Here is a 14,459-nt window from a genome sequence, read left to right as displayed (position 1 = left end):
TGGGGCCTTTAAAAAAAAACATGAACAAAAAAGGACACATAACCACTTTCCCCTTTGCAAGTGAACGTTTAAAGTAACAGCAGTAAAGTATTGCCTAAGGACTACACAGTAGAAAAGTCACAGAGATTGTGATGCCAAAGATCAAATGTGTTATTTCACAATCTCTTCTTTTCCAAAGACAGTATTTTCAAACAGCTATTGCTTAAAAAAAGGTCCCTCTTGGGTGGTTTCTTTGATCTGTTGTTTGAAAGACACATCAATCTCAGTCTGAGAATTCTGTGAAAAACATGTGCATACCATATCAGTCATTTTGTTTTTTCAAAGTCTGATGTGTCTGATCAGCAGACTGCCTCTCCCAGCAGAGCCAGTTTTTCAGGGAACACTGCCTATCTATTGACTCATGTTTTCCTGAGGGAGTGGTTACAGCAGGATGCGGGTGTTCTTTTCTTCTAGAGGTTGAGGAGGGAGAGCCCTTTAGTTTTGTTGACATTTTGTTGATGTAATTTTATTTTTATTTGTTATTATTTGTAGTCTAGTGTTTAGAAGCCCCAGCCACAACTGATGCCCTATTTTTCTAGGTGCTTTGCAAACACACACAAAAATACAGTCATTATTTATTGCTATTTGTATTACCATCATGCCTAGGAGCCCCAGTCATGAGGCAATACCCCATTGTGCTAGGCGCTATGCAAATACAGACCAAAAAGTCCATCCCTGCCCCCAAAAGCTTACAATCTAAATATAAGGCAAGAGACAATAGATGGATTCAGACATACTGGGGAACACAAGGAAACAATGAGACAATATTGGTCAGCATAGTAGGCAGTGGTGTCAGCACACCAGCCGCCTAACTGTGGTCAAGTGTTTTGTAGGCATTTTGGCAAAAGGAGGGTTTTGAGGGCGGTTTTAAAGGTGAATAATGAGATGGCCCCTGTGACAGATATGACAATTTTCTGCTATATCCTGAACAAACCTTACTGAATTAAGTTAAACTGTATGGAATTAACTTTAAGAATCTTAGGAGTTCATTGTATTAAAAATGCAAATGTTTATGTGTTATTGTGGGATTGTATGTAACGTGTCTAGGAGATGTGACTAATTTAAAACCTGGCAAGCTTTGTGAGCTTCAAAGGACTCTTTGAAACAATGTGCTAGACAAACAAAGTTAAGTGGGATTCTTAGGAAATATTTGGGAGGCAGGGAAGGCAGCTTCTCACCTCTAGACCCATCCTTTTGAAGCTGCGCTCTGGAAAAACCCATTGCTCTTACATGAAGACCAGACCAGAGGCCCAAACTCACATATTCATGGGTGTGCTTGTTCTGAGCTGACAGCTGTTATGAACTTGTGACCATAGAAAAACCCCTTGGTGGGGTTTGAAGGACTGTTCACCAGTAGAGCCCTTGTTGGAGTCAAGAACTGATCTCTGGTAAACTTAACATCTGAGTAGGTTCTTTTATTGTTTTAATATGTTTTCTCTCTGATGCTTTTACCTTAGGAATAAATGTGCTTGATTAGACAGAGCTGTGGGGTGCCTTATTACTGTGGTAATTACCCTGTCCATAGCCTTTGAAGAGAAAGCAAAATTGGCCTACTGAGCAGTCTGTATTCACATTGTAGAGAGAGACATGCATCTCCGGCCAAGAGAGGTGATAGCTGGGGAGCCGGAAACCTGGGAGTGGGTGCCCTTGCTAGACCATGATGGGGCAATACAGGTGCAGTAGCCCTGAATGGGAACAGCACTAATCCTGCAAATGACTTCATGTGGAAGGATCCCTGTGCCCATGTGATGCCCCACAGACTTCAACAGGGCTGCATGTGAGTGAACTCCTCAATCTGCACAGAGTCAATTGCAGGATCAGGACCTAAACAGGTAAGACAGACTAAAGATGGCAGAAATTTTCTATTATAAATGCATCTAAAAATATATGACAGAACACAGTATAAACTAAATAAATAAATACACTGTGGAATCTGTTGTCTGATTATTAAGTTATTGTCTGACTTTCCAGGCAAACAATGCAAACTTATAACAAGCTAGATGACACTGCTGCAGCTCGCCAAGGTGAAAAAAACAATCTGAGTCCAAGTAAAGGTATAAAGTGTAATAAAATAAATCTATCACTCTGTATACAGTATGTATAGGTCTGTACAAACATAGATACAGTGCCATCTACAAAAATACAGCAGGAATTCACAAGAAAAGCTGTGAACTAGTCTTGTGAAACTTGCAAGTCTCCAACTAAAAATGAATGCAGAGTGCAAACAAAATTCCACCAATTTAGAATGTTTTCCAGAAGTATCAGCTACAATTATTTCTCTGCTCTCATAAAACAGAGAATCTAGGGCTCTTTTGGAAGTTTCCTGATGCAGAAAAGTAAATCTGGCTCCTTAGGAAACTTGAGAGTTCCAAGTTACAACCTCTGTGTAGCAATATATTATAAACTCCATTCATGACAACCTCTTTGCCAAAGAACAAAGCTCAAGTGATATGCACTGTGCATACCACCATTAGAACCCTGACTCAAAAATAGCATTGTATAATTTAGCATGTAGACTATGGACATCATTTATTATTTATAATGCTCCAGTTTCAACAAAAATACTGCACAGAAATCAAAAGTTAAGTTATTAATATTAATTAAAACCCTTCAGATAGAAAAGTGAATATTTGGAAACCCAAAGCTTGTGTGGGTTTACAAGAGAGGAGAATTTGGTCTTTATGGCTCAAATTTATCTGTGTTGTATTCCCACCACCACCACCACCCACTTCTCTCTCACACACACGGATTTATACTAAATGTAGAAGGTCACAAACTTCATTGCTTTTGCAGGCCAAGTGCATTGCACACACCATAGGCTCCTTGCATTCCTCCATTCCACCCCACAAGCTCTCTGTGTGCCACCCTCCCATCCCCCTCTACTTCAGCAACTTCCTGCAACCTGTCCCCCTCTCCTCATGCCAGGGACTGTGTACGCTACCCTTACTTCCCTCCCATCATGCCAAGGCCTGTGTGCCCCCCATATTCCCCTCCCACCATACCCAGGCCTCTGTGTGCCCTCCATACTCTCCTCCCCCCATGCCAAGAGCTCTCTGTGCCCCCATACTCCCCTCCCCCATACCCAGGGATCTGCAGATTTCTGCCCCTTCCCCCCCATGTCAGGGACTCTGTCTCTCTCTCCTTTTTCTCCCCCCTCCAAAGTACCTTTCTTCCCCCTGGATTTGAAGGGATGGGCAGATGGTTGGTGCCCTCTCTCTCCCTCCCACCATGGAACAGGCTTTAGGGAGACAGAACACTAGGAAGGAAGAAAGACCCTTTTCCTCTCTCTCTCTCTAGCTCCCCCTGCTCCCTGAAGAAAGAGCAAGGAGGAATTTTTTAAATGCTAAGAGTTTTTAGTCATGCCAAGGGCACTGTGTGCCCCCTCTCATTCTCCCATTTCCTCCATACCAGAGGCTCTGTGTGGTCTCATTTGCTCCACCATTATTATTTCTTTTATCTTGGTCTGTGATATAAGGCTATGTCTACATTACCCCCTGAGCAACAGAAGTTACACTGACATAAGTGCTCCTGTGCACAGTGCTATGTTGGCGGGAGAGCTTCTCCCACTCTCGGAGGTGGTTTATTTATGCCAACAGGAGAGTTCTCTCCTGTCAGCGTAGAGCGTCTTCACCAGATGTGCTGCAGCGGTGCAGCTGTATCGGTACAGCAGCGCCACTGCCGTGCTATATGTATAGACATACCCTTAGTTGTTTAGGGCTTGTCTACACTTACAGTGGTGCAGCAGCACAGCTGCAACAGTGTAGCTGAAGACACTATCTATGCCAATGGGAGAGCGTCTCCCGTTGGCGTAGTCAATCTGAGAGGTGCTAGCTACGTCGATGGGAGAAGCCCTCCCATCAACATAGGGCCATCTGCACTGGGAGTTCGGCCAGTATAACTGCATCACTCAGATGTTTAGTTTTTCCACACCCTTTGAGGGGCGTAGTTATACCAACATAAGTTTGTAGTGTAGACCAGGGCTCAGGGTTTCAACATTTTAATCTCTATTGGGACAATGGGCATAGCTGAGATGGGAGGTGTTGTTATGCCTGAAGCTGTTAATGACTGCCATGCCATCAACCAGGTCTTTGATCTACAATTACAGACCATTTTGCTCTGAAATAAGCAAAATTTCTCTATGTGTAATGAGCTTGTTGATTATAGAAGTATCTGTTACCATTTGAAACCTAAGACTGTAATTCATTGGCATGTCGATGTTTGCTTGCTTTAACCTTGTAAATCTCTCTCTAATTTCCCTTTTGTATTTAATAAATCTTCATACAGTCTACTATACAATCAGCTACAAGCATTGTCTTTGGTGTGATACCTAAAGCACAATTGACCTGAGGTAAGTGATTGGTCCTTTGGGATTAGGAGGAACCTGAATATTACAATGCTCTAATAAATTTGTTAGTCTCTAAGGTGCCACAAGTCCTCCTGTTCTTCTTTTTGCGGATACAGACTAACACGGCTGCTACTCTGAAACTGAATATTACAGTGATTCTTGGTATAAGGGGCCATCTATCACAGAGATACCCTCACCTGAATAGCAAGACAGACTGGAGTACCCAAGGGGATCCTCTGTGACTCCATGTTAAGGCTGTTAAAGTGCCTGCGGAGTTTGCACTTGGTGCAGTTGGTTGGTGAAATCTAAGTTCAGAACTCACAACCAACTTGGGGTTTGCGCCCTGGTTTGTAACAGTCTGCCCCGAGGTTGGTACTAATGCTTTTGTGTCACCGTTGTGAGCATCACAACATGTCTTCTTAGTTTCTGCTAGTATGGGACCCAGTGCCCCAGTCCCCCTGTGCCTTACTAAATTTATGGTTGTTCCTTCTGCTATAGGACTGTGGGACAATATGCAAAGAACAGAGTATTATTTCTAGAAACAATTTAATTAAAGAAACAGGGGCTGACATAAACCAGAAAGGACATTTGTGCCAAGAATTAATCTGTTTTTCTCTATTAAAATATAACTGTCATCTTAACTAATATTTTTGTTATACTAATCGGAAGATCTAGAAATTAGGAGAGCAAGGTCTTCAGTTCACAGGCCTGACAAAAATCCTTCCTTCTCTCCCTGCCAGAGCCAGTACTAGTCCATTGGGAGCCCTAAGCAGGAATATTTTGTCTCCTCCCCACCCCTGACAATAATAAAACAGCCAAGTTCTTATAATAAAAAGTGAATGGGGGGGGAAGCTTGAGCTTCTTGGGGGACTAAGTAATAGCTTAGTCTGCTTATGCCTAGCACTGGCTCTGCTCCCTGGTACTGCTTCCCACCCCTGCTTAGAGCCACAACTGACTTTGCATGGAGTGCTAGCTTATACCTAAGGGCTCTGAAGAAAGGGTTAGTGGTTTCCTTTCTATGGATACATGCCTACATCTCAAAGAGTTAAACACCAACCCAGATAGACAAATTTTGATGGATCCTAGTTATTTTCCATCTCTGTCATCTATAATCCTATTATGTGACTGTGGGCTCCAAACTTTAAATACACCCCCCCCCCCATATACAGAGTAACTTTTTACACCTCTCTAGTTACCACATTATCAGAAAACATGAGAGACAGCAGCGGTACATACAATCCAGTTTTAATATAATGAAAGTTGCAAAATGTTTTTATCCTGATTCATAAGAATGTTTTAGGCTAGAAAATGCCTCTATCTGAGTCATGGCACATGAATCTGTGTATGCTGATGTGCTGCTTTATAAGAGATTTAGCTGTGATTGTTAAATGATTGAGAGAATTTTACTGAAAAACTACATTGTAAAAGAATGCCTGAATTTATTTTGTACATTGCATCCTAAATATTCTGTAGGGAACAATCCTATACTGGCACAGGGTTGCATTAGAAATACATTTTTTCCCCCAATCTCTCACTCGTATGATTAAAAGGATCAACTCTGCATGTGATGAACTGCCTAATTAAGAAGTCTATTTTTTAAAACTAATACTTCTTTATCACAATACCATCACATAGTGTACTATAAAAAGTATGTGATTAGTGCTGCTTATGGATACAGTTGGTAGGTGAACACCATTGCATATACTGTAAAGCTAGAGCAATGGCTGGTTTTATAAGATATGTACGGTATTGAGGCAAACCCTCTTATCTAACTGAGGGTCAAGTTTAAAAATGCAGGATTCCCATTGAAAGGTTAGCAAGTGTTCTTTCCTTTAATTTGGATAAGATCTAAAAAAAAATTAAAAGCTTAGAGGAAACTTTATAAATCATTACATAGTTGTTTAAAGCACCCACACCTCAAAAGAACTACAGATATTTTATCTGGAACCAAAAGGCTTATCTTAGAGTGAAATGCAAAGTTCTCCAAATGAGACGCCCTCATTTGTATACAGTAATATCCTCTTGTAGATTTGTACATTCTTCTTTTTTGTGACGAGTTCCCACCTTTTTGTATTGTTCCTTTGCACTAGGACATTGCCATTTGCATTGCAAGTTGTGACACACATTATGTCACAAGAAGCCATAACATCCATTACGTTGTCGTTATGTGGTGCAAATAAGAAAGATACTTTTAGATTGTTCAATGTCCTCCAAGGGGATCAAAAATAGAGCAACAGAACTGGGATTATCCCACAGTAATGGCAATGGCAATTCTATTAATATCAGATGGTTCAGAGTTAAAATCTAAGTGCCCTCTTTGACAATCATAGTGTGTTGAGATGAAATATACTTTTCTTTATACTTGATAAGAATACTGTGTTTGCTTTGATGTTGGCACTAAGATTTAGGATGTCCTTAACTATTCATTTCCATGCTTTTACGGGCTTGAGTTTTGTAAATGATGTGATGGGAAAATACAGTATTGTCACTGAGCAAATTCAAATTTCAACTGTTTATTTTTTTGGGGTGGGTGTTAATGGAGGTTTTTTGTTTTGTTTTATATATATGAAAAGACAAACACAACAGAGCATGACCTCTCTATTTACTCAAGTATTTTCTTGTATTTTGGATATATAGTGTAAGTAGTTTTAAGTGATGGGCAGATATTGGGATATTGCTGCCTATAACAGTATGCTTTATTGCTCAAATTATATTTCAATTTTGCAAATACACCCAGAGGCTATAGCTAGTTATAAGTCAATGTATAAATAAATAAACCCATCTTAGATGTGAAAGAAGAGAAGGTCTATTAGTCTAGAGGTATTTATTCATTTTAATGATAAAACATAATTTTCAAAAGAACATAGGTGCCGTGATGTTGGTGTGGAAGAGGAGACAGTTTTTTTCTTCTAAATGTAATCCTTACACTTCCACACAATCTGCAAATTAGTTGTTCCTACAGCACCTGCGATATATCAACTTGTGTAAATGTGTACCTCTGCCCTCTCCTGGATATAATGGGATTTACTCACCTGTTTGGAATCGTGTCACCTTCTATGTCTGTTAGTCTTAATGCTACTAACAAAGATTCTCCTTTAGCTCAAATAGTAAAGGACTGTGTGTTGGGAGGAGAATTTTGTGATCTTCATACCCCATTCTACATATATGCAGTGTAGCTCAGTACCTGCTACCTCTCCGTTTACATGGATTAATTAATTATACATTGTTATGGTTTTTCCAGAGATGTCCTTCCACTGACTGACAGGAAGGCACCATTACTGAAAAATGACAATTCCAGAGACAGAAGGGAAGAGTGGGCAGTGGCAGCTCTGAATCATTTTTAAATTTTCAGTGTAAGCTTGCTCTAACCTGTTACTTATACAGGGGGCATGAGGAACAGGTCCTCCCTCCATTTGGAAAAATATGGTGAGAAGTGTCCCAGTCACAGGTCAGCAGTTGAAATTGTGCAAAATATTTTATTTCACTTAATGGCATTTAAAAAAATTATTGGTGAAATGTCTAAAAAATACCAGGGCTTTCGATCTCTGACACCAACATCCATCACTACTTTGGAAGGCTGAGGCCCAAAGGAAATGTAAAAGATGCATCTCTGGAGGAGAGGAGGCATTGTATTCTTAAATATTGTTCTTTGTAGCTGCAGGCAACACAGGCAGCTGCTGTAAGCTGTAGTGCATCATATTTAAATATTTTGGAAAATCATATCTCCTCTGACTAATAGGATACAGCAACCCCTTCCTTTAATCCTTCTGAGATGTGAACCTGGCCATTTGCCACTTCCAGGTTGAATGACTGTAATAAGCTCTAGGAAGGGTTACCCTTGAAGGTCACTCAGGAACTTTAGCTAGCATAAACTGTGGCTCACTCTCCTTTTAAATTTAGCAAGCTGACATGATCACGCCACACATGCGTTTCTGGGCTCTGCACAAGCTCCCAATTCCCTTCTTGTGCAATCTAAGCTGTTGGTTGTCAAGTATAAACCCCTAAAAGGTCTATGACCACTGTGCCTCAAAGACTACCTCTACCACTCTGCCCCAGCATATCAGTTATGAGTTACTGGAATGCTCTTGCTATCTATCCGTAAGGTAGAACTCTTGGGGACAGGTGGCAGAATTCTTGGTGGTGAACCCTGAGCTCTAGGAGTCATTCCTTGGGTCTGCCAGAGCACAAGTTTGCAAAGATATTAGGAGGCAGTTAAAGATGCAGTTGTGCAATCTATTTCTCTGTTTTCAGGGTCACTTTCTGGGAAAGGCTGTATTATCACCAATGGATAAGAGTTGATAACCCTGCAGATAGGTCTTGTGCTCAAGTGATGTTTATTGTTTTTAAATTCTTATAAATGTACCCACATATAAGACTCTATTTCTGGCTTACAATAATTACAAATTACTCTTGTATCTTTTAGTTATTAAAGAATCTCTCCCATCTGATTCTCTCCATTTGAAAAAAAAATCAATTTATTTTAAATCCTAAAACTAATTGCATCTTCCTTCCCAGTATTACAAATGCTGTAGAAGCACAGTCAGAATCCCATTATATTTACAACTACAGGGAATTCAAATCATGAGTACTGTACAATATTTACATAAAGATACCAGTCATTATGATGACTGCTTATATGTCCTCAGCAATTAGAGCTTTGTCTAATTTGCACACAGAAAAAGCAACAAATATCCCCCTAGCAAGATAATTAATGTCTAAGGCCTTTACTGACTACCATAAATTGCAAAATTCAGTGCACAGAGAACAGATCCCCATAAAACTGGAAGACCATAACGACCTGGTTACATATAAGGCAGTATTTTGTATTTTCCAGGAATTCAAGTTATTCTGTGGATTCAACAGCAAAGAAAAATGTAAAGGTAAATAACAGAAAACTGTGCTTATTTCAGTGATGGAAATAATACTAGCAAGACACTCACACACATTCTGGCTCTTTTTATGAACGTACAGCACTTCAGAAAATCCAAGCTCTTCAGAAAGGTGTATAATACAATAACAGTATATTACTGCATGCCCAGCATCTCACAGATTCAACTATTATACAGCTAGTGTCAGTCATATACTTTTGAGTTTCACATCATGTATATACTGTGATGACTGATATTTGTGTTTTGATTACTTTGAATCACTTCAAGGTTAAAATCTGTGAATTTCAGAAAATGCCCCATGACTGTGGGTGACTGATGCATTCAGTGTTTTGTTTAAGTATGAAGGTGAGCAACTGCAATGTTACAGTTGCCTGCTGCTCCCAGGACTTCCTTGGGATCATCTTGTAAGGGTTACCATGATGTGGTTGAATAAAATAAATATACTTATGCAGGGCTTGTTAAAAAAAATTTTGTATGGGAACTTAACATGTAAAGAAGATTACTTCAAATGTAGCATTGTCAGGTTTAGCTGCAAAGGGATCTCAAATTGCCTAAGCTTCATTTGTTTGATATTTAAACGTATACTGGGGGCAGCTGCAACTAGCTCTGAGCTATGGCGCATTCCATTATGAATGGTAGTGAATTTATAATGGAATGGTATGGATGGTTTTTATAATCAGAAAAACACACTGACCTTAACACTACACAGGTGGAGCAGCATAATGACCCGGCAATTGTAAGCGCATCAATTCCTGGGGAAAAGTTCAATGAGATTAACTCAGCATGTATCCCAAAACCAACACAAGTGACATAAAATACAGAACATTGTGTTTTCTACCAAAATATATCTTGCATATGCCAACATTTCATTTATTTACTTAAATTTTTGATACTGAGTAATTCATACGTTAACTGTACATTCTTTTCTACTGAGAGATATTATTATGATACAGCAGACTTGGATGCTACGACAGTGAATGATGCTTTTTAAAATTATTTAAATTAGGTATAATAAACTTTTCAGACTATCGAAGATTAAGCATCAGATTTCATTTAGCCCAAAAGGGAAATGAAACAAAACATCCAGCTAAGATATGACAAACACAGACTAGTACTGGCTCTTTAGGCATCATCATAAGAAATTGGTCAGATTGAAAGAGTTTCGATAGACAACGGTCAACCAGATTTCCACTTAAACCACCAATGTATTTGTAGTGGTGGTGCCAGGTGAGTTTCCATTGCAAAGGAAGATATTTTCAGTGCCCTGTACTTGCATTTACCTAGTATCAAACACAATTCAAAGGCACGAAAATCAGAGCTGTGTTCTCTGCTTACACTTTGTCAATATTGGAGTAGAGAATGATGATGAGGAACCTCTGCTCTTCCTATAAACCATAAGCAGCTATTCACTTGAATCTTAGGAAAACTTCAGAGAGGAATAATCATGAAATACTAAACTGTAAAGCCTTAGTCATACCATGGGTGAAATCCAGCTGTCATTACTCAGGCAAAATTCCTAAGGATTGCAGAATATCTCCCAATAAAATAAATATAACTTTCAAGAACCCACAGTACAAGAAAATTAGTAACATTTTAATTCAACCTATATTTAATACTTAGTAATGGCCATTACATTTCATTTTGCAACTTTAATCAAGCCCCTCTGTTTCTCTTGCTCTTTTTATAGCTTCGTCATTTTATTACCATAGAAGCATATAGACATCTAGAAACATCCTCACACAAAAAGATGATAATAATCTCCCATAACTCTTTAATCTGTGCATCTCTTGAGTCTGTCACCCTGCAAACTAAAATTCATACTTATCCCTACTTTTCCTCAGGGTGCTCAAGAATGACTCAGAAAGCTTTTTCTAGGCAGAATAAAATTTCATAACAGCATGAACAAAAGAGCCTCGGCACACCAAATGTACCACCATAAAAATGTTAATTCAACAAATCACAAAAAAGAACAAGAGAAGGAAAACAGATGGAAAATATAAGAATTCAGCAGGAAAAGTACAATCTTCAGACATCCTTAATTATAAAATAATTTCATTTGATTACATTCCACCTATATTAAAAAAACTACTTGCAAAATATATAAAAGACATCAAATACAACAGATAAAATAAAATAAAATAAAATAAAAAGAACAGATATTGCCCTGTCTTCTGCCTACCCTTCTCAAATGCCTTTCATTTTGAGGGATGTAACTCAATTTAGTCCCAAAGTTACATACATTCCATATCAGAGGGGTAGCCGTGTTAGTCTGGATCTGTAAAAAGCGACAAAGAGTCCTGTGGCACCTTATAGACTAACAGACGTATTGGAGCATAAGCTTCGTGGGTGAATAGCCACTTTGTCAGATGAATGTAGTGGAAATTTCCAGAGGCAGGTATAAATATGCAGGCAAGAATCAGTCTAGAGATAACGAGGTTCGTTCAATCAGGGAGGATGAGGCCTTCTTCTAGCAGTTGAGGTATGAACACCAAGGAAGGAGAAACTGCTTTTGTAGTTGGCTAGCCATTCACAGTCTTTGTTTAATCCTGAGCTGATGGTGTCAAATTTGCAAATGAAATCATCTCTGAAATTGGCACTCTCACTGAAGAACTGTCCGGATATGTGGACTCTCTACTCAGACCCTACACCACCAGCACTCCCAGCTATCTCAGTGACACCACTGATTTCCTGAGAAAACTACAATACACTGGTTATCTTCCAGAAAACACCATCCTAGCCACAATGGATGTGGAGGCTCTCTGCACAAACATCCCAAACACAAATGGAATCCAAGTGTCAGGAACAGTATCCCTGATGATGCCACAGCACAACTGATTGCTGAACTCTGTGACTTTATCTCACACACAATTATTTCAAATTTGGTGACAATATATACCTCCAGACCAGTGGCACCGCTATGGGCACCCGCATGGCCCCACAATATGCCTGGAACAACACTTCCTCAGCTCTCGTCCACTCACACCCCTTCTCTACCTACGCTACATTGATGACATCTTCATCATCTGGACCCATGGGAAGGAGACTCTGGAAGAATTCCACCACAATTTCAACAGCTTCCACTCCACCATCAACCTCAGCCTAGACCAATCTACACGGGAGGTCCACTTCCTAGACACCACAGTACAAATAAGCGATGGCCACATTAACACCACCCTATACCGAAAACCCACCGACCACTACGCCTAACTTCATGCCTCCAGCTTCCACCCCAGAAACACCACACGATCCATTGTCTACAGCCAAGCACTGAGGTACAGCCGCATCTGCTCCAACCCCTCAGACAGAGACCAACACCTACAAGATCTTCACCAAGCATTCTCAAAACTACAATACCCACACAAGGAAATAAAGAAACAAATCAACAGAGCCAGACGTGTACCCAGAAGCCTCCTGCTACAAGACAGGCCCAAAAAAGAAACCAACAGAACTCCACTGGCCATCACCTACAGTCCTCAGCTTAAACCTTTCCAATGCATCACCAGTGATCTACAACCCATCCTGGACAATGATCCCTCACTTTCACAGACCTTGGGAGGCAGGCCAGTCCTCGCCCACAGACAACCCACCAACCTTAAGCATATTCTCACCAGCAACCACGCACCGCACCATAACAACTCTAACTCAGGAACCAACCCATGCAACAAACCTCGATGCCAACTCTCCCCACATATCTACACCAGCAACACCATCACAGGACCTAACCAGATCAGCTACAACATCACCGGCTCATTCACCTGCACGTCCACAAATGTTATATATGACATCATGTGCCAGCAATGCCCCTCTGCTATGTACATTGGCCAAATTAGACAGTCACTACGCAAGAGGATAAATGGACACAAGTCAGATATCAGGAATGGCAATATACAAAAAAACGTCAGGACCAGACTCCAAAAAGAAACTGCTGAGCTCCAGTTCATTTGCAAATTTGACACCATCAGATCAGGATTAAAAAAGACTGTGAATGGCTAGCCAACTACAAAAGCAGTTTCTCCTCCCTTGGTGTTCACACCTCAACTGCTAGAAGAGGGCCTCATCCTCCCTGATTGAACTAACCTCGTTATCTCTAGACTGATTCTTGCCTGCATATTTATACCTGCCTCTGGAAATTTCCACTACATTCATCTGACGAAGTGGGTATTCACACATGCAAGCTTATGCTCCAATATGTCTGTTAGTCTATAAAATGCCACAGGACTCTTTGTCGCTTTATACATTCCATACACATTTCGTTTCCTCTCTCTTTTATTGAGGAAAATTATTTATAAAGGAAATAAGGTAGGATGACCCCATAACTTAGAGAGAGATGTATTTACCACCCCAAAGGAGTTAATCCCACAGTATTTTAAGTTTCCTGCATGCACAATTTTTTGTGGCCCTCATTTTGGGTCTTTGTCACACACTGCATCCCACATTTGGGCTCTGGCATTCTGAGAGGTATGTTTCTACTGTGTTTGTGTGGTTCATCCCTTTTCTCCACCTTGTCTGTCTTTCTAGTTTGGAAATTTTTCAGGGCTAGGACAGTGTTTTCTTATGTGCCAATACAACATCTCACACATTTGGGGGCACAACTCTAATATAAATTATTAAAGATAATATTAATACAGGGCTAGATAGTGACATTACAATCTTGTCCATAGGAAATGTGGTGCATTGGTGTGCTGGCCCTGCGGCAGCATGGGAAGGAGATATCCACACTGCGCTGGGGAGGGAGAAAATTACATTAGGTCTATTCTTAGCACAGTATACACTCCCTGAAATGCCAGCGTAGCTTCACCGCCAGGAACATTGGAGGGGGAAGAATCATGACTCTGCTCCCTCCTTGCCCCCTCCTACCTACCTGTGTGAGGAGGGTTGTAGCCTCTCTGTGGAACTTGCTACCCCTCTAGCACGGAAAGCACTGGTGCAAGACAGTAAAGGGGAGGAGGGGGCCTTGCCCTTTACTAACTTCTAATGGCATGTAGCATGAGCCACAGCCTGGCCTATAAATGATGTACACCTAGTATAGGACCAGTCCTGCAAAATGCTGCATGTGGATTAAGTTAATGGGAGCTGAGTGTACATAGCACTGTGTAGGATTGGGCCCCTGGTGTTGACTGGAGGAGCTGAGCGACAACAGCATTTTCTACACACAGAAAACCACTGAATTTCTGTTGTCTACGGTG

The 14,459-nt window shown here is 40.5% G+C and overlaps 1 protein-coding gene across 4 annotated transcripts in view; it reads right to left on the bottom strand.

Annotated features, from left to right (window-relative positions):
• The window catches only part of HECW1 (HECT, C2 and WW domain containing E3 ubiquitin protein ligase 1), a 419,038-nt gene that overhangs the window by 263,489 nt on the left and 141,090 nt on the right, over positions 1–14,459 (bottom strand). For 3 of the 4 annotated variants that reach the window (XM_065583849.1, XM_008169652.4, XM_065583850.1), the window contains one exon: positions 9,968–10,025. The exons of the other annotated variant lie outside the window; for it this stretch is intronic. In XM_065583849.1, the coding sequence (XP_065439921.1) occupies positions 9,968–9,994 (27 nt within the window). In that variant the 5' untranslated portion in view covers positions 9,995–10,025. The remainder of the gene's footprint in view (positions 1–9,967; positions 10,026–14,459) is intronic. 4 annotated transcript variants of the gene reach the window in all.

Source organism: Chrysemys picta, chromosome 2, assembly GCF_011386835.1.
Source record: "Chrysemys picta bellii isolate R12L10 chromosome 2, ASM1138683v2, whole genome shotgun sequence".
Taxonomy (NCBI): domain Eukaryota; kingdom Metazoa; phylum Chordata; order Testudines; family Emydidae; genus Chrysemys; species Chrysemys picta.
The sequence above is the reverse complement of the archived record's forward strand: the minus strand, read 5'-3'. Positions and strand labels throughout refer to the sequence as shown.